The 19,959-nt window shown below is 34.0% G+C and overlaps 2 protein-coding genes across 7 annotated transcripts in view; one reads left to right on the top strand and one right to left on the bottom strand.

Moving 5' to 3' along the window:
- Positions 1 to 19,959, bottom strand: part of LOC108967235 (protein outspread) — a 142,462-nt gene that overhangs the window by 44,705 nt on the left and 77,798 nt on the right. The gene's annotated exons all lie outside the window — the stretch shown is intronic.
- Positions 3,185 to 10,329, top strand: LOC108967237 (alcohol dehydrogenase-like). Of its 2 annotated transcripts, none has more exons than XM_018930536.1 (4): positions 3,185 to 3,478; positions 3,572 to 3,976; positions 9,258 to 9,759; positions 9,824 to 10,329. In XM_018930536.1, exons 1-4 carry the CDS (start codon positions 3,359 to 3,361, stop codon positions 9,910 to 9,912), a joined length of 1,116 nt encoding a protein of 371 aa, XP_018786081.1. In that variant the 5' UTR covers positions 3,185 to 3,358; the 3' UTR covers positions 9,913 to 10,329. The 2 variants fall into 2 exon arrangements, with proteins under 2 accessions (XP_018786081.1, XP_018786080.1); XM_018930535.1 differs by lacking the exons at positions 3,185 to 3,478; positions 3,572 to 3,976 and adding exons at positions 6,078 to 7,085; positions 7,151 to 7,555.

Raw genomic sequence — 19,959 nt, 5'->3', positions numbered from 1 at the left:
GGTCAAGAGCTGGGCATGAGTCATCAAAAAAAATGTTATGAACAATTGAAAATTCAATAATAATACAGCAAGAAATACAGCAAAAATTTTTGACAACCTATTATTTTAAGTGTTGTGATAAATGAACTTGCACCTTTATATTCTTCACACTTCATACGAAACGCATATTCTAAATCTCAAAGCAACCGTCTCTCATAACTGTAAGTTCAATACGTGTCATATAATTAATCACACAAGTGTTTGACGTTAAACTTACAATATGAATTAAAATTTAAATTATAATAATGAAAAACCATTTAATAGCTGTTTTAAAAATCGAAAATTATACGAGATCATTTTACAGTGGATTGAGTTATTTACACACTCTGCAATTAGCAGTTGACAAGCGGTAATAGTAAAAGTATTTGCTTATGATCCATTCAGAAAATAAAATGTTTCTGGAAACGGACATATTCAATTTTCTAATCCAAAAATTACTGACTATTTGGTTTCTCTAGTTTCAATATACAAATGTTCTAATTTAAGTCAATCATTTTCATTTGGCTTCTTGGGGTAGACCCTATATATAATATATATCTTCACGGAATTTGCTTAGATTATTGTACAAGACAACGTTGTAATTTCCGAATACCTTGTTCAGATCGAACCACTGTATATTATATAATAGTCACCAATCAAACTGGCCGATAAAAACCAAGATAAAAATCTCCACAAGACATATTTTTAACTTTTCAAGTAACTTTAATTCAACTTCAGATATGCTTACATCGCACCACGTGGCTAAAAAGAACCAGCAAAACATTTTAGTTTGGACGCAAACCATAGGTATTTAGTTTTACAAATAGTTGTTATAAGAAATGCACTGTTTTTTCTTGATTTAATTACTGGAAAAACAAATGTTTTCTTTTGCCTTTCATAAGATTTGCGATTCCACAAGTTTTAAAAGTTTTTGACCTATGTATGTATATAATGCGCCTTTTCTTGCGTGAATTAGAGATGTGTCCTATGGAACTTGTCTTTTAAGGAAGTTAGGAACTAAACTGATTTGACCATTGGGATAGTCAAAACTAGTTTTATTTAGAACTAGAGTAATTCAAAGGGTTGTACTCTACGTAACCATTATACTACTATAGCTCGGATAAGATAACATTTTTAGGATCATAACCCTTTGTTGCAGCCGCTTTTAGCTGACTAACCTAAAGAATGTTGCACATTATTTTTGCACCACTTGCATGAATTGTTAGATTTTTAAGTGCCAACTTATCATTAAGACAGGAGTTCTTTAATGGCCATTAATATTGTACTTTAGTCAACAAATATTGAGTTAGATGACTAGATTTATTTATGCTATCTATCTTTGTTCAACCTTAAAACTCATGGTGACGTAGTAATAAGTTTCTAAAGCAAACAAAGAAATTTGTTATCTCTTTGGATATTTTAATGACACTTAAATATTTAAATAAACTCGTTGTTTGATGAGCGGTAATTTTGAAAAACAACTTTATTAAGAAACATTTCATAAAGTTTTAATCAAAAAGTGGTTTTAGCTTCATATATATTTCATGGTCAGGGCCCACACTAAGTTACCAAATACCGAATAATAGGAAAAAGTTTGACAACTTTTATAGCAATAAGCAATACAGAAACAGTATACGCTATCAAAATCAATTACAGTTTGACCCAATCAATTTTTGTTAATGTTTTAAGTATGAAATGCACAAGAGAACGCCGAGGATAAGTTCCAAAGATATAGCTTAAATGCATTGCTATCAGTAACGCGCCTTGTATTTATGCCCATGACCTCGGAAAATCTAAAAACTAACCGAAACGGAGAAACCGGAGAAACCGGCTGGTATTTCGAAAATCGAAGCATTGTTTATAATATGTTCTGGGTAATGTGGTAAATAGCAAATTTTCAACAAATCTAATCCGCAGAGTCTTATGCTAAAAAAAATAATTATACTTGCCAAGAGGTGGTATTTTGTACTTTGAAGTGGGCGTCTAATGGCTACACAATTCTTTAATTATGTATCCTCCATGTCATTCGATCGTAATTAGGGTACAATGAAATATATATTTAAATGATCAGCAGTGTCGATTTGTCTGTCTGCTCGTCTGTATATACGTGAACTAATTCAAACGATTTTGAAATATAGATCTGAAATTTTGCGTAATATATGTTTTTCTTCTCAAGAAGCTGCTCATTTGTCAGAACCACTGTTAACGGACCACTGTAGCATAAAGCTAGCATACAAACTGAAGGATGAAAATCAAGCTAATGTATTGAAAACTTTTTTACGAGGTATGTGCATACCTTCACGAAGTTTGGCTAGACTCTTTTCCCAGACAATGCTACAATCCCACAATTCCCACAAAAAAAAAAAAAAAAAAAAAAATAAAAAAAAAAAAAACAAAAAAAAAAAGAACTGACGACTAAAATCATGTCNGAAGTTTGGCTAGACTCTTTTCCCAGACAATGCTAAAATCCCACAATACCCACAAAAAAAAAAAAAAAAAAAAAAAAAAAAAAAAAAAAAAAAAAAAAAAAAGAACTGACGACTAAAATCATGTCCTTGCAGAGAAAACTTCTTCTGTTTTAAAATAACGATACAATTTCTGAAAAAATCGGAACCTTAAAGCACATACATATGTAGCTGCCATTCAAACTGATCGATCAAAATCAAGATAGAAATAGTTAAGTTTTTTTTTTAGCTCGCCTCTGTTCTCTTCTCACAAACGCACAATCAGTATATTGTCTAGTATATAAACACGTGCTTCAATATCTGCTTATGGTTAGAACGTGCAAGCATATACATACGTATGTTCATATAATACTTAGTAGATACATGAAGAATGTCGTACATAAAAATGTTCATTAATATTTTCATAAAAAAAGCGTTTTTAACGGTTGATAGCAATGACTTTGCACTATTTGGTTTGAAAACTAAGAGAGGAATATGTTACTCGCGAAATCGATAAGGTTACTCACACTCTCCAAAATGCTAGATGTCTATGTATATACGTACTGAGTGAATAAACTCAACGAAATTATCTAATTAACAATTCAGATAACAATACATACATATGTATATACATATAATGCTTACGATGACTAGCAAAATTTTTAAAATATATATTTATAGTAATATGTTATCGCCAACAGGTTTTCAGTGCTTAAGCGACTCAGTTAGAGTTCAAACGTAATGTCGGGCGGTTGTGCGCGAACAAACGTACATATATATGAACTATAATTACAAATATCATGTGTTTAAATATTATTTAGTGTTGTGTAAAAATATAAACATTAAAATAAGTTTATACAAGTAAATATAAGTGTTGGAGTTATTAAACAAAAAGTATGGCTAGCAGTATGGAAGAAGTCAATATGGACTTGAACGGCAAGAATATTGTTTATATAGGTGGTTTTGGTGGCATCGGTTTGGAAGCATGTAAAGAATTGGTGGAAAAAGGTGTCGCGGTAGGTTGTTAGATAAAATTTAAACATAAAAAACAGAAAAAAAACAACAAAAAGTGGACTAAAAATATTAATATTTATGCTATAAATTTACAGAATCTAATGATACTACACAAGACCTGGAATGAATCAGCGTTCAAAGAACTTAGCTCAGTCGATTCGCGTTGTGTGTGCAAGTTTACGGAGTTTGACATCACCTGCGGTTTGGAAAAGATTCGTCTACTGTTTAAACAAATAGCGGAGAAGTTAGGAAGCATTGATGTGCTAATTAATGGCGCGGGTATATGTACTGAAAGAGATTTCGATAATTTAATCGCTGTCAATTTTACGGGCACTGTTAATGCCACTCTCGTTGCCTACGATCTAATGGATAAGAGCAGAGACGGTAAAGGAGGTGTAGTTGTGAATATATCTTCGGTAGCGGCACTAACACCCTTCCCCGTCTTACCAATATATAGCGCGACCAAAGGAGGGATTTTGAACTTTACACGAGCATTAGCGGTAGGTAAACCATAGCTTCAACTGCATATTGTAGATAAGAATTTTGTAAATCTTGACACTTATTTTGGTGCTATGGTGTTGACTAGTACATAAGAGTGCGTGACAGAATCGGTGCACAGTGAACAAGGTTATATGTTACTTGCCAAGTTGATGCCCGGTTTTTCAAAAGATAACAGATACATATACTGTCGCATTTTTGTATGAGTATATGGTTTCAAAATTATGCCGACTCATTGCGACGTAAGCAAAATTTGTATAGCTTACTGACTTATAATTCAAGAAATAGGCTTTAGTAACTTCAAAACATTAATTTTATTACCGGGAAAAAAGCAACTGATTAGGGGGACTTACAACTTTAAAGTAAAAGAGGAAAAAGCGTTAACTTTAGCTGCAGTCTAGCTAAGTATAAAACAAATCATTTGAGCAAAAGGGTATAAAAACATATCTATCTTGATTTTTTATTGGTTTGTTAGTATTACAACTATATGTTATAGTAGTCAGATATCGGCGATTGCAACAAATAAGTACTTTCTTGGGAAAATAAATGACGGTTCCGAAATTTTAGATCGATATCTCCAAAACTGAGTTATTATTTCTAGTATATACAGGCAGACGGACAGACGTACACGTTCTCTACGTTTTTTTTATGGTAGAGAGAGTTATGTTTGTACGCTGTTAAAAATATTATATAAACTTTCCTGATTCTTTCTAATAATTTGTTATTATCTTATTTTGCAGCAATTGGAACCCAAATCCGGCATAACTTTATATAGTATTTGTCCCGGCATTACGGACACCAAATATTGGGACGATGTCCATCATTTCCAAGGCAGAGACTTGTCTTTTAAAGAGAAAATGCGCGGTCGTCCGTTTCCAATGCAAACTGCTAACCAATGCGCAAATAATATAGTCAAAGCTATAGAAGCGCATAAAAATGGGGCTACGTGGTTGAGTGATATGGGGCAGCTTAAATTGGTGGAAATAAAAAACTTTTGGACACCACCACATCATAGAGAAGACCCGGAAACAGAGCAAAGTTAGAAAAATGCAAAGGCAAAGCTAAATACCATATTTAAAATTTCCTTCACCAACTTAAAAACAGCATCTGTAAAATCCAGAAAGCGAAAGCTGCAATTCTCGGCGTGCGGAATGTGATACATACAGCTGATATTGCAATTTAGAAGCACGACCCTTGAGAGGAAAATAAGGGACGCAGCGCTCTACACTCATAGACTGAATATTTAAATATACATATTGATATAGAATAGTACATACATTTGTACGTAAGGAGTACCTTATTTCTAGACTACAAGAATGTGTTTTTATTTGTGGTTTTTCTCTTAATTGTACTCTTGGTACTCTTTTAGACGATTAATAACTCTTACAGTCTTACAGTCATAGAAGCATACTTGCGGCTCGATTATAACAGAGTGAAACCGGTTTGTTAACATTCTACAAAGTATTACAAAAGTTGCATAACTACCCCTGTTGGAAATGATAACGAAAGCAACATTTAAATAGTACTTTATGGTACATGAGGATAGGATAATTTTATTAAAATACAACAAAAATGTTAACTTCGGGTACATGGAAGCTAACTAACCTTCAAAGGTGCCTTTTTTGTGGCATAAAATTATACCCTTTTAAAATATAGACCTTTTTCTTCATTTTGATCGGTCAGTTTAAATGGCTGATCTAAACAATATGTTCGGAGAATGCCTCAGGTAATAACATATGCCAAATTTCGTGACGATACCTTGAGTTAGAGCGATCAGTTTGTATGGAATCTATATGCTTTTGTTGTCTGATATGAGCGATTTCTTTGGAGATTGCAAAATTATCTGTGAAAATAATGTATGCAAATTTTCGTTCACATATCTCGTCAACTAAAAAATATTTTCCATTCAAGAGAGTTATGTTTTAAAGTGGTTTGGTATTGGGGATTCCAGCTAAAGCGTTTGCAACATAAAGACGGTATGCGGTATACGCCCATAGTTAAATCGGCTCATTTCGTCTCGCTGATAATTTATATACATGTATATTCTATAAGTTGCAAACTTCGTGGCAAACTTAATTTATCCTGTTCGGGCTATGAAAAAACACAAAACTAACTTAATGGTTTTTGAGTGTAAATAAAATATACGGTATAACTATATTGATATTCGAAAAACCAATATATTCATTATGCCAGTAATGGTTAGAAAGCTGGATTCTAAAAACCCTTTATTACTGCTCACTGAATATTGTTTGAGTAAGTCTCGAAAATGGACATGAGTAAAGAAAAATAAATATTACGAGTATTTTAAAGCCAAAAAACAAGACTGGTGGATATGTTAATGATATAGTATATAACAGACGGATATTGTATCAGCCAGCACTGCTTTCTGAAATGGTTTTTTTTTCATCATTGAGACTATAAAATATATGCCCTACTCTCTCTGATTTCCTCCAATGCTGATTATCTCAACACCAATACGACCATTCACATATACATATGTACATATATATAAGTGTGTATATAAAAGAATCTGGTTTATTTGATAAGTGATAACGGTGAGTCAGAAATAGAATCGAGGTAGCAAGGTTTAAACACTGATAACTTTAGCGTCATTTTAAGAGAGCGCAACCGATATGAATACTCTCACAGTACGTGCTGAGCAAAGCGCGCACACTTAGCTCTATGGAAACATAATAGCTACGCTAATGATAACAAAAAATAAATAAAAATACATACATATATATAAAATTTATATTGGCTCAGTGAAAATGTACCAAAAATAAACACTCATTTTTATCGTGACTGTACACAATACACTGGCAGCTTAGTCAAAATTCGAACGCAAATGCAAACGGTTGTGTTTGCACATATTTAGATAAAAGTTGAACTAAATACTTTATTTAAGTATTTTGCCGTGCGCTATCCGGTTTTTGATAGATGAACCTTGAAAGCAAAAAAACAAAAATGTAAATAAAAATGGAGTGTTGTCAAACAGATATAAATATGGACGAAGTTGGATTGGATTTGAACGGAAAGAATGTTATTTACATAGGTGGCTTTGGTGGCATCGGTTTAAATACGTGTATACAGCTGGTGCAAAAAGGTGTCGCGGTATGTTAGCTTCTAGCGAATTTCAATAAAACAAAATTTAAGAGTAACATTATGTTACATTATAGAATCTCATGATACTCGATCGGGTGTGGAATGAGTCAGCTTTCAATGAGATAAATGCCGTCGACACAAAACACGTTTGCCAGTTTATGGCGTTTGACGTCACTTGTGGGTTGGAAGAAACTCGTGCGGTATTTACGCGAATAGTGGAAAAATTTGGACACATCGATGTCCTTGTCAATGGCGCGGGCATAGCTGACGAACGAGATTTCGATTTGATTATTGCAACAAATTTTACTGCCACCATTAATGCCACGCTAGTGGCCTACGATTTAATGGATAAAAGTAAAGGTGGCAAAGGCGGTGTTGTTCTGAATATAGCTTCGGTAGCTGCACTGACACCCTTCCCCTCCTTACCAATATACAGCGCTACAAAGGGAGGAATTTTGAACTTTACACGAGCATTAGCGGTAGGTAAAACAAGAAAAAACGTTAATTTCGGTTGCACCGAGGCTAAATACCCTTCACAGGTACATTTCTGTTGGTTATATGTTATAGTGCTCTGATATCGGCAGTTCCGACAAATGAGGAGCTTAGTTACTACATAAGTGTATTTGTATATTGATAATCTGTTGACTTAAAACAAAAACAAAAACAAAAACAACTAGATAACATTTGTAGAAACAAAACAAAAAACTATAAAATTGAAGTGGGAGTGAAAAAAAAACAGTGTTGTGCAAAATATGTGCAGTGCATATAATTTTCTAAATAAGCTGCATGGATACATATGCACTTAGATGTATTAAGATTTGGCAACAAAGAAGTATTGTGTGTAATATTTTGGCAACCTCTGAAGTTCCAGCTCTTGAAGAAAATGAAAAAAGTTGTTGTAAGAGCAGCACAGTTAGCGAGTTAAATGCGATGGATTCGTATGCTAATAGCTCCGTTATTTTCAACGCGATTAAGTTTCTTTCATTTTAAACTAGACTATCAATAAGTCAAGAAACCATTATGTGCATATACATATAACTAGTTATTGTCTACAAATATGAAAGAAATCGTAAAGAATGGAGCTTACTCGAAATAACCTTATTATATTATTATTAAAGTTTTTTATCATTAATAAAAAAAAAATTATAAAGATAACATAATGTGTTTACGTCTTTGCGGCATAAATAAAAATCAATCTATTAAGAACATTGATAAGATATAATGATGGATGTATGCAAATGAATGTATGCTTCTAATGAACAAGCAATACAGAACATTAGATTATGAGAAATTATAATCTTTGAGGAAAGATAAATTGGATTATTGATACCAATGGGCTCTCAATTGTAAAGAACCACTGTAAAAGCATTAAACAAATAAACAAGAAAAAATTTAAATCCGCTATAGAATCATAATATCCTTCACAAATAAAAACCACACACACAAGATGGAGGTACGATCAAAACTATTTGTTCGGAGATTGAACCGTTGCTTTGGATAATAATGCATGCCAAATTTCGTGAAAATATCTTGTCTAACAAAAAATGCTTCCTTACAACGATTTTATTTTGATTCATAAGTTTGTAAGACAGCTATATGCTATCCGATCTGTACAATTTGTTCAGAGATTTAAGCGCTGCTTTAGATAACAATCCATGCAAAATTACTATAAGTGAATATATCAAGTCAAATTAAAAAGTTTTTCATACAACAACTTGATTTTCATCGATCAGTTTGTATGATAGAAGACAAAGAACTGCAACGAGTAACACATTTTTGTTTAAACTCGACTACTTAACCTCTGGCCGCTTCTATCAGTTTATTGAATAAAAAATAAATTTGAATCAGTAACGATCAGCTTATACGAGTACATGATTTGCTAGTGAATCATACTCATATTTACATATAAGATTGAACTGTTCGATATTGTTCAGTTTCGTTGTCTCAAAAACTGAGGATCCAGAGATACAGACAGACAGTCGGTTTCTCACGCTGATCTCTTATGTGTATATACATTTTTCATGGTCTATGAAGTTTCCTTCTGGTTGCAGCAAACTTTATATTAATAAGAGTTCAGGGTATAAAAATACGGTACATCTGATAAATGTATCACTACAAAATTTATAATTAGCCAATTTGCTTGACTACTAAATAGCTAATAATACTTGCAATAATTTCCAGCTATTAGAGCCAAAAACTGGCATAAAGTTATGTACCATATGTCCGGGCCCTACCAGCACCAAACATTTTGAAGATGTATACTGCTTTCTGGGCAAGAAATTGATGTTGACCGAGAAAATGCGTCGCTTAGTCAAAGCACAATCGCCAGCTGATTGTGCCACGAATGTCATAAAAGCCATGGAGACAAACGCTAATGGTGTCACTTGGTTGTGTGATATGGGCCAACTAAAATTGGTGGAAATAAAGAATTTCTGGACGCCACCGCATAAAGAAGCTGAACAAAACAAAGACGCTGAACAAAGTAAAGAAGCTGAACAAAACAAAGAAGCTGAACAAAATAAAGAAATTGAGAGTACTAAGGAATTAAAACAAAACGAAAAAACTTTTCAAACGGAAGAAACAGTGCAAATAGGAGAAACATCGCAAAAGGCAGCATCCGAAGAAAAAGCGAAAGCAATTGTCCCAAACCCCCGCGAACAAGTGACAGATGAAAAAAGGACAGGTAAATGTTGCATAATATTCTTTTATTGACAAATTTACGAATTTCTTTATTTTGTGTGTTTCAGACGAAACTATGCCGCTGAGAAAACGAGGGTATCTAATATGCGATTTAGGAAGGGATATGCAAAACATGAAGACCGCGACTGAATACTGAGTATTTAGAAAATATATTGGAAAGCTTTACCTATTTTAACAGTATTTTAGAAATTTTACTTTATGGAAATATAGAGATTATCAGGGTCATTTTATAACATATGTATGTATTTATAAACCAGTAATATATACATACATATGTTCAATAAGGGAGCTACAAAAGTTATTTTAACAACTAAGGTTTGGGATATCAATGAAATTCTTTATTCTTGTAAAAGTAAATTCTTACGTACTCCATGAGTCACCACTGCATTTCGAAAAAATTACGGCGGGGAGCGGTTCATGGACCGGCGGCGTCATTGGGCCGTACTTTTTCCGTTTGTTTTGTTTAAAAAACGTTTGTAGCTCTTATATGAGAAAATATCAATAATATAATGCAATGTTTAATCATATAAATTAATAGGTAATAGGTGAATTTTGAGACTATATATTAAAATTTAATTTATATATTTATATAAAAATAATTTATATATTTATACATAATAGCATTCGACTCTGATTTTAAGTTGGTTTGAAAAAAATTTAAACATATTGAAGACAGTTTTTATAATTATTACAATATATCGAGACTGGTAACCCTGAGTTGTTATTGTTGCCTCTAAAAGTTGGAATTTTGTAAAATGAATCATTTTTCAAGATATCAAATAACAAAAAATGTACGTCGTAAGGAGAGGCCATTCAACACTTTCATACACAGGGTTTGCCCGATTCAGCACCCGCGAAAAGGTGCTGCAGATATCCAGAGATTTTGGGAGATCAACGAGTGAAAATTTGTGGTTTGGACCGACGAAAGGAAGATTAACCGACTTCGTTCGTACAGATGGTAGAAAAAAAGTAAGATGGCTAAAATATTCAGATTTCCTTCTCAAATACGTTTCCCCTGTCTGCAATAATGGCGAAAAAAACAAAAAAAAAAAAAAAACATTGTTCGGGGCCTACTATGTTGTGATACTGCGTAATGTGCTGCTAGCATGGGCAACAGAAAATATGCCAGTAATTAATATATTAATAAATTGATCCAAAACACATAGCACGTTTGACAAAACAATTCTTTGAGCGAAACTCTGTCAATTGTCCAGTCCAGATCTGTATCGTCTTGGGCAATCATGAATCGCTGTCAAAAAGTTGGAGTTCAACAAAATATTTCGAATTTTCACGTTATTTATGAAAACGGATTAAAGGTGCACCGATATCGATCAGTAATCGACGGTGTGGCGCCATTTTGGAAATACACATATACATACATACACTTTGGTTTATTTTAAAAAGAAATAAATATTTATGTTTCTCATTAGTTCTCGCAGACATGTATGATGTTTTTGGAGTAGTCGTCTCAAAGATCATTATATCGTTGTAGTATGAAATTATTTATTTTTTGCCATTAGTTGGCAACAGCTCTGGAATTGTGGATAGGAATATATGTAAATCGCTGCAAGCTATTAAGCAAATCTGAGCTATGAAAAATGGAAATGGGTAAGTAGGAGTTGTAAATAATCTGTTACTGGAAGCACCAGCGAAAAATAGTTGGATAATTTCATCATGAACGGGTGAGACCAATTTATGCACCATTGTAACCACTCTCTCGCTCCATTTCATTTTCCTCAAAGTGTTTTATAGTTTTTATTCTCTCGCAACAAAGTTGCTAAAGAGAGTATTATAGTTTTGTTCACATAACGGTTGTTTGTAAGTCCTAAAACTAAAAGAGTCAGATATAGGGTTATATATACCAAAGTGATCAGGGTGACGAGTAGAGTTGAAATCCGGATGTCTGTCTGTCCGTCCGTCCGTGCAAGCTGTAACTTGAGTAAAAATTGAGATATCATGATGAAACTTGGTACACGTATTTCTTGGCTCCATAAGAAGGTTAACTTCGAAGATGGGCAAAATCGGCCCACTGCCACCCCCACAAAATGGCGGAAACCGAATACTATAAAGTGTCATAACTAAGCCATAAATAAATATATTGAAATGAAATTTGGCACAAAGGATCGCATTAGAGCTGTCTCTTATACACATCTAGATGTGTATAAGAGACAGGCATTAGGGAGGGGCATATTTGGCCGTAATTTTTTTGGAAAAGAAAACTACTATAGCTATGTCAACCAAACTGTATAGAGTCGTTTCCTTTAGGCATTTCCATATACAGTTCAAAAATGGAAGAAATCGGATAATAACCACGCCCACCTCCCATATAAAGGTTATGTTGAAAATCACTAAAAGTGCGTTAACCGACTAACAAAAAACGTCAGAAACAGTAAATTTTACGAAAGAATTCTCAGAAGGAAGTTGCATCCAGGCTTTTTTTTTAATTTAAAATGGGCGTGGTGTCGCCCACTTATGGACCAAAAACCATATCTCAGGAAGTACTCAACCGATTTCAATGATATCTGGTATATAATATTTTCTTAATACCCTGATGATATGTACCAAATATGGGTGAAATCGGTTCACAACCACGCCTGAAATCTCGATTATCACTTTATCATGGGAGAGTATAAAATGTTCGGTGACACCCGAACTTAGCCCTTCCTTACTTGTTTTCTTTACTTTTAGTTGAGGTAAAAATTCCTTGAAATTACGCTTGACTGTAGTTATACGGGACTTTTATTTGTTTATTTTTGTTGACACTTTCCCTTGTAAAACTTCAGAAAATTTAAGTAAAAATAAGTAAGTACATTTAAGGAAAATTAGTCACGGACGGACATTGAACCTGGTATTTATTTGGATGGTATTGGAAGTTACAATTGTCCAGGTCACGGCAACAACTATCACTTCGCGTGTTAGTGTTGCAATTAATTGCTGGCAATTTTCGCGCGCGCGCGCTCACTTTGTGGCATGCAGCGTGTGGCCAATTGCTGCCACACTAACAAATCTCGCAGGGCCTCGGGGTCCATTGAACTTTAACACGAATTCGCAGTGACGCGAAAAATGTTTATTTTTGGGCGCTGCCGCTGTTGCACGGCTAGCACCACAACGTTGTGGCAGTGCATACGGTTGTGCTTCATTTTGAACAAATGTTTGCAACTTGCAATCACTTGGCGGCATTTGACGACGCGGAAAAAACCTGACAAAAATTATGTGAAAAGTAGATTTCTCCGATAGGGAAAAACAGAAATAAAATTTAACAAATAGTAAAAATTGAAATTAAAATTTTACAAGCGAAACAAATTGGCAACGTTTCAAGCGATCATACAAATGCATGTGCACGCGGCATGTATATTATTTTTGAACAATCAAAGATTCAGAAATATATTTTGACAGCGTCTAGCAAATGCTTTCTGCAGAAGGCTGTTTCTTTTAGCAAATTAATGCATTCTTTTGCGAATATATAATTGAACTCTCAGTTATAAAAGACAGCTTACTTCTTCTTGCGAAATCCAAAGAGATAAACAAATGACTTGGCGCCCGCTTAGTCACTTGTGTGCTATTTTTCATACATGCAACCCCTCTAGTGTGCGCGCATTTCTGGAATACCTGAATGTGTTGCCTTAACGTAATATTATATGTGCGAACGCGCCGCATATTTGGGTTGCGCTAAGTTGAAGCTTAAATCTCGTACTCGGGGGGAAACCAGTTCAGGTAGAGTAGAAGTGGTAGAGAGGGGCTTGTGCGAATAGTCCAGTTCGCTTACTGCAACTTAGTAAGTTTAGCGGTTATTACAGGCTTAGCCGACATTCATGAAGGCCTCTTAACTTCAGGAAGTGTGGCAAGCAAAACAAATATAATACATTTAAGAATTATAGCTGCAGCTGGGAATTTTTGGCCATTAGTCTAAGTAGCTTACTTGTAAGCCTAGATTTGCCTAAATTAGCTCTAAAACGAATTGACAGGTGAGTTATGAATTTATCAACAGCGAATGAGTCATATGTTAATCAAATATATTTAGTAGAATTCTGACTATTATAGTGCTAATATCAATAATATGGAAGATTATAAACTCGTTACGTAGCAAAAACGTTAATTTTATATTTTCAGTTTTAAAAAGCTCCTAATTTCAAGATCTTTTCCGGGTTAATAACAAAAGGACCAACTTTATGTTTATAAGATTTTACTATAAATAATCTTGGCAATTAAATTTTTCAAAGTTTTCACAGAAATTTCAAACAAAATGACGGTTGTGTTACCTAATTCCCTAATTTTTATTCTGAAAAAAAATCCGTTTACTTCTAATCTCATATGTATTACAACATGGACAAAAAAGTCGCTGGAGCAAACAATGAAAGGACGTTGTTTTAAACGTTCTTCCAACATTTCGATACCGTTTCGATAGTGTGAAACCTTCAAAAAAAGAGTTTGCGGCTATGTTGCCCTTTTGATTGAAATTAATTATTTCAGCGAGTTTAGGAATGAGGAGTTAGTAGGCGGTGACTAAAACTGGCGCAAATGGTGCATGCTGGACTGGGTCATTATTCGTATCATAAGCTTAATTAGTTTCAGTGATGCCTGGTGAAAAAGCAATTATAGTATGAAAATAGCAATTATAGTGCGATACGTTTTTTCTTTTGTAAAAGCTCGAAAATGATAGGACCTATGACGTACCATATAGATGAAATTAGTTTGAGAACGCTGGGTTGAAATGTAGTAATCTAAAAATATACAGAGTATTTTGCTTTGTGACGCCATAGATTTTTTAGCAAATATATTATATATATACTAAATATTCTAAAAATATTGGCTTTTAACTAAAAGTAATAAAATAGGCACCATAAAAAATGCTCACTGCGAATTGAGGTATATTTACGTCTATGTCGAAAAATGTCGTTACATGTATTATAGGTTATACATACATTGAACATTCAAGAGTAGTGTAAACCTTTGGAACAGCCCGCGGGCACTCTCTGAGCGAGCTTTGTGTATCGTGTGTCACACAACAGTTATTATACCATAGACGTAGCGAGCAAACTATACACAAAATTAACGAATATGTATGTATGTACGAAGCAAAAATCAGCGATTCTATATGCTTTTTAATATTGATTAGGAAATATATTTTTTCTTTGTAGAAAATTTAAATAGATATATAATTTGTTCATAATTCACAATAGAATTCTTTTGTTTTTATACCCTGAATAGGGTATATTAAGTTTGTCACGAAGTTTGTAACATCCAGAAGGAAGTGTCGGAGACCCTATAAAGTATACTATATCTATAAATGATCAGTATGTTGAGCTGAGTCGATTTAGCCATGCTCGTCTGTCCGTCCGTCTGTCTGTATATATACGAACTAGTCCCTCAATTTTTAAGACATCGTTTTGAAATTTTCTAACCGCCATTTTCTCTTCAAGAAACTGCTCATTTGTCGGAACTGCTGATATCGGACCACTGTAACATATAGCTGCCATGCAAACTGAACGATCGGAATCAAGTTTTTGTATGGAAAACTTCCACGTTTGACAAGATATATGCACGAAATTTGGTATAGACTATTTTTTAAGGCAAGAATGTAATCTCCGAAGAAATTGTCCTTATCGGATTGCTATAGCATATAGCTTCCATACAAACTGGACACATAGTTACTAAAAGAAATGCACCTGGAAGGGTATATTAGCTTCGGTGCAGCCAACATTTCTTTACAATACTTGTAAAATTATGTATTATTAGTTAGAACAGAAGCTTTAGGAATATTCTTACGAAAATGATTTAAAGGAAACCAGTACATTACATTAGAACTGAAAAACGTATACTTGACGGGTAAAACTTACTACAGCGACAGTTGAGTCCCTCTCCATACGCAAACACTCTCAACAAATAAAACGTTGAAATGTGTAATGTCCAATTCACAAAAAACTTTTGCTTCGCTTTACGTCAGACAGAAAAATTCAATTTAGGCTTTGAATGTGTACGTTCACATAAAAAGTATTTGACGCGAAACCAGGCAAAATGTTGGACTCTCATCTTTTTAAGCTTGGCCAAGCAACGGTTCGATTTTTATTAAAAGAATGCACTGAAAGCAAAGCGTTTATTGTGGTAGATTCTTTGATTTTCGCACTTCGTAGTTTCAGTATGTGCCTTAAGGATTTCGACCGGTGCTTCAGACTCTGAAGATTCTAAACTATTATCCTAAATCGGCCGTTTTCAAATTTATCGCATGTTTTATGGCAGTTGAAACATATTTTAGTCTGGTTACCACAACAAACAAAGCGTTTGCTTTATTTGGCTTACAATATTAGATTATTTCGTTCTTTTAAAATATCTATACTACTACCGTTGTGCTTCTGCCGCTTTTAATTCTGTCTAGCGACCGGCTACGTTGTGTATTTCACCTTCATTGTTTTTGTGTGCAAGTCATTGTAATTGTTTTGTTGCGCTGCTCTCAAAGCTGTTGCAACTACATACAAATACATTTTATGGCAGATTTGTTGCTGTTGTTGTTGCTGCTGTTGCCTTTATTGTGTAATCAGCAGATAACGGCATTTAATGGCTGAATGGTTTTCTAGCGGCAACCGCAACGACCGTACGAATGGCCAACACATGGGCGAACTTACGACTGTCGGTGGGACGGCCGTCAAGTCAATGTGCTTGCCTCCATCGAATTCGCGGCTTTTGCGTGCTTTTTGTTGTTGTTACACCGTTACATTTCGTTGGCTGCCTTCACGGTGTTTGTTGCTGTGCGCATTTTCGTTGAAGCAACACAGCTAATACAAGTATTATGTATAGTGTATATGTATGTATGATTTATATACATGTGTATATAATGCAGGTATTTTCACCGACTTTTTCGCTTATTTGTTGCCGATCTGCTTTTATACTTGGACACTGTTGTTTTCGGCCTGTTCTAGTCGCTTATTTCATTGTTCGCTGATAGTTTTTCTAAATGTTTATTGTTCACATAATACTGCTGCCTATCAGCCGATCCACAAGTCGGTTAGCCTGCTCGTTTGTACGTACTTTGTTGGTTGATTCATCTGTCGGCTGGGCTGCCTTGACTTAGTGGCGGCGGGAAATGGTTTTTCTCACGAACAATGAATGTTTGTGTACTACGTACTCGTAACAGTTTCACACAGACACAACTGCAACAACTACTCAAGCGTATAATATCTGAAATAATACAGGGATAAAGATATGTATGTACATATGTATGAATGTAATTTAATATACTTGCTGCCGGTTAGATCGAAGTTTAGTGATAATAACTTTTAATGGCAGCAACTTTTGCGAAGGTGTATCCGATTGATTTCGTCACTGCTCATAAACTTTTAAAACTATTCTTACTGTTAGAGATGCAAATATACAAGTATTTGTATGTACATTTGTATGTACCTAATCAATTCTTATTCGCTGCAATTAATCGCGAATTTAGTACGCTTTTACCATTGCCAATGAAAGAAAATATTTCTGATTTCTTTAAAAACAAACATTAAAATTTTAATTAGCAGCCAATACATTAGGATATCCGTTTTTTTCACAAGTTGATTTTCTTTCTGAAATGTCTTTTTTAGTTAAAAAAAATTAAACGTCAAGGGGCATTTGAAAAAAACAAAATCAACATGTCAAATAACCGACACATGCAAAGGCATATGCATCTTTCATATTTAAGAATTATGTATCTGCACAGCCGAACGTTGTTGATGGCAACCAAATTTATTTGCACTTAATTTAAGAGCGAACCGATCAAAACTTTGATTCAAACATTGCGTTGAGCATACTTACTAAATAAAGCTTACTTTCTTCCTACTTGATACGAGTATGTGGATTAAACTATATTGAAAACTCAAACGAGACTAAACTACCTGCACACTCACTTTCCATTATGTATTTAAATAAGTTTATGCGTCTAAAAACGAGAGAAATATGTGTATATGTATATACATTTGTGCTCACATAATTAAGTCACGCCAGTAACAGAACGAAAGTTTATTCAAAGCAACTTCTATGCTACAGGAATGAAACTTAATTTTACAAAAAAATGGAAGAAATTTTAATTCAGTTCAAAACAGAATACTTATTTTTTATTTAACTTCTAAAATAATAAAAATATTGCGTTCATTCCCTTAGCCCATCCATGTTGTTGTGCTCATATAATTAAGTCACCTAAAGGAAAATGTAGTTATTCGAAGTATACGACATTTTTTTGCAGTTTTACCTTAGCTAAGACTAATACCTTTATTATGTAGCACCTCAGTACATCGCTTAGGTATTGTTTGGACTAAAGTAGCACATTGAGCGGGACTTATTTTGTACCACTCTGYCTGTATTATTTCCCATAAAGAATCTTTGTTGCGAGGTTTTCGTGCAGCTACGGCTCTTTTTATAATCCCCCATAGGTTTTCTATGGGGTTTAGGTCCGGACTTTGAACTGGCCAATCCAGAATTTTAATATTTCGACTACGTATCCAAGTTTTAACGACCCGCGAGCAGTGTTTGGGGTCGTTATCGTGCTGGAAAATCCAAGTTAACGGTAAGTTGTCCACATAATCACCGTCTAAATTGTTCTCCAGTATTCCTTTGTACATTTCACCTGTCATTTTCCCGTCTATTTTAACAATCGGGTCAACGCCTGATGACGTGAAGCAACCCCACACCATCACCGATGAACCGCCATGTTTCACGGTTTTTTTTAGTGTATTTGGGATTGAGTTCTTGGGGGTTGTCTTAAATATGGTTTCCCATCATTACCAAATACATTAAATTTGGATTCGTCACTCCAAACCACCAAATTCCAAAATTTAGAGTCCTTCCAGAGATGGTCTTTAGCAAACGCTTTTCGCTTTTCAATATTTTTTTTTGGAACGTTAGGTTTTCGTCTTGCTAAACGGCCATTCAATGAATTTTCTTGTAGTCGTCTTCGTACAGTTTGCGCAGATATTTGTACGCCGTGGTATTCCTCTAATTGAGCCCTAAGTTCTGTGGAGGTTAAAAATGGATCAGACTTACTTAGCCTTACTAAGGCCCTATCGTCAGAACGGGTGGTCTTTCTTGGCTGTTTACGCGGTAAATTTTCAAAAGTCTTATTTTTTTTTTATAAAATTGAACAGCGTTATTAATTTTGCCTCGAGAAAATCCTAAAACATCTACAATTTCGGCAATATTTTGATATTTTTGAAAACATTCCCATATGACCCTTCTTTCGCTTGAAGTTGTGMTTTTATTCTTGCCCATGACGACGATGACTACAAATTTTGTTAAAAATAACTTAATTTAGTAAAAAAGAACAATATTGATGTAAATTGTGGCGAAAAAATTTTAATTTACCCGTTTCAAACAGAATGACTTAATTATGTGAGCACACTTTAATTGACAATAAATGGAAAATTCATTTAAACTCTCCTAAACGAAAATACTTGAATGCGCTGTAAATCCGAGAAACATGTGTACCAAGTTTTATAAAAATATCTAAATTTTTACTCTAGTTACTATCGGACAGATAGTCACCTAGATTGGGACTCGTTTTTTCACCCTGATCTTTTTTAGGCATATACAAAAGCCTATATAAAAGTCGATTAGTTTCAGGTGGTACGAACAACAGTTCGTCGTACATTGAGATAACTTTTTGGAAGTTTATATCCTAGTTCTCTCAGAAAATATAAACACAATTGTTTCTTTGTCAGCAGTTTTGTTTCTCTGCCTGTCTATAGATCTTACATATATGACTTAGATTATTTTTTCAGTCAATTTATGGATAGTACAAATTTAAAGTTTTGAGAATAGTTCCATGTTTGGTTCCATTTACAGAAAGTTGATCCTTCTTAAATACACAATATTGCTTATTATATTATATGAATTTGATGAACCAAATTATATTTCTTATTACTGATACATTTGAAAGTCGCCTGTTCGCTTTGAGAGCTCGTTTTAAAATCTATATTAATATATATGTAGGTATGTGACTATTTACTTATACATATACATATATGTTTGTGAGTGCATCTTAATAAGCGCTACACCAATTATTCATTGTGAACTTTTACGCTTTCAAAACGATTTCGTTGAATGGTAGGTACGCAGACAGCCATTAAATATTGTGGAAGGTGGTGAAAGATTGGCATGCGCATGCACCAAACTGCAAGCATGTATGTACATAAGTATGTAAGTATATATGCTGTATTTA

Source organism: Bactrocera latifrons, unplaced genomic scaffold, assembly GCF_001853355.1.
Source record: "Bactrocera latifrons isolate USDA-ARS-PBARC rearing strain unplaced genomic scaffold, ASM185335v1 scaffold_180, whole genome shotgun sequence".
NCBI lineage: Eukaryota > Metazoa > Arthropoda > Insecta > Diptera > Tephritidae > Bactrocera > Bactrocera latifrons.
Note: the sequence above shows the minus strand (reverse complement) of the source record. Positions and strands in the feature narration are given on the sequence as shown.

Excerpts from the sequence above, each read along its gene's own strand:
- LOC108967237 (XM_018930535.1), top strand. The coding sequence starts at position 6,951 with ATGGAGTGTTGTCAAACAGATATAAATATGGACGAAGTTGGATTGGAT. Across the intron at positions 7,086-7,150 it reads TGGTGCAAAAAGGTGTCGCG|AATCTCATGATACTCGATCG; the intron begins GTATGTTAGCTT and ends GTTACATTATAG. Across the intron at positions 7,556-9,257 it reads ACTTTACACGAGCATTAGCG|CTATTAGAGCCAAAAACTGG; the intron begins GTAGGTAAAACA and ends AATAATTTCCAG.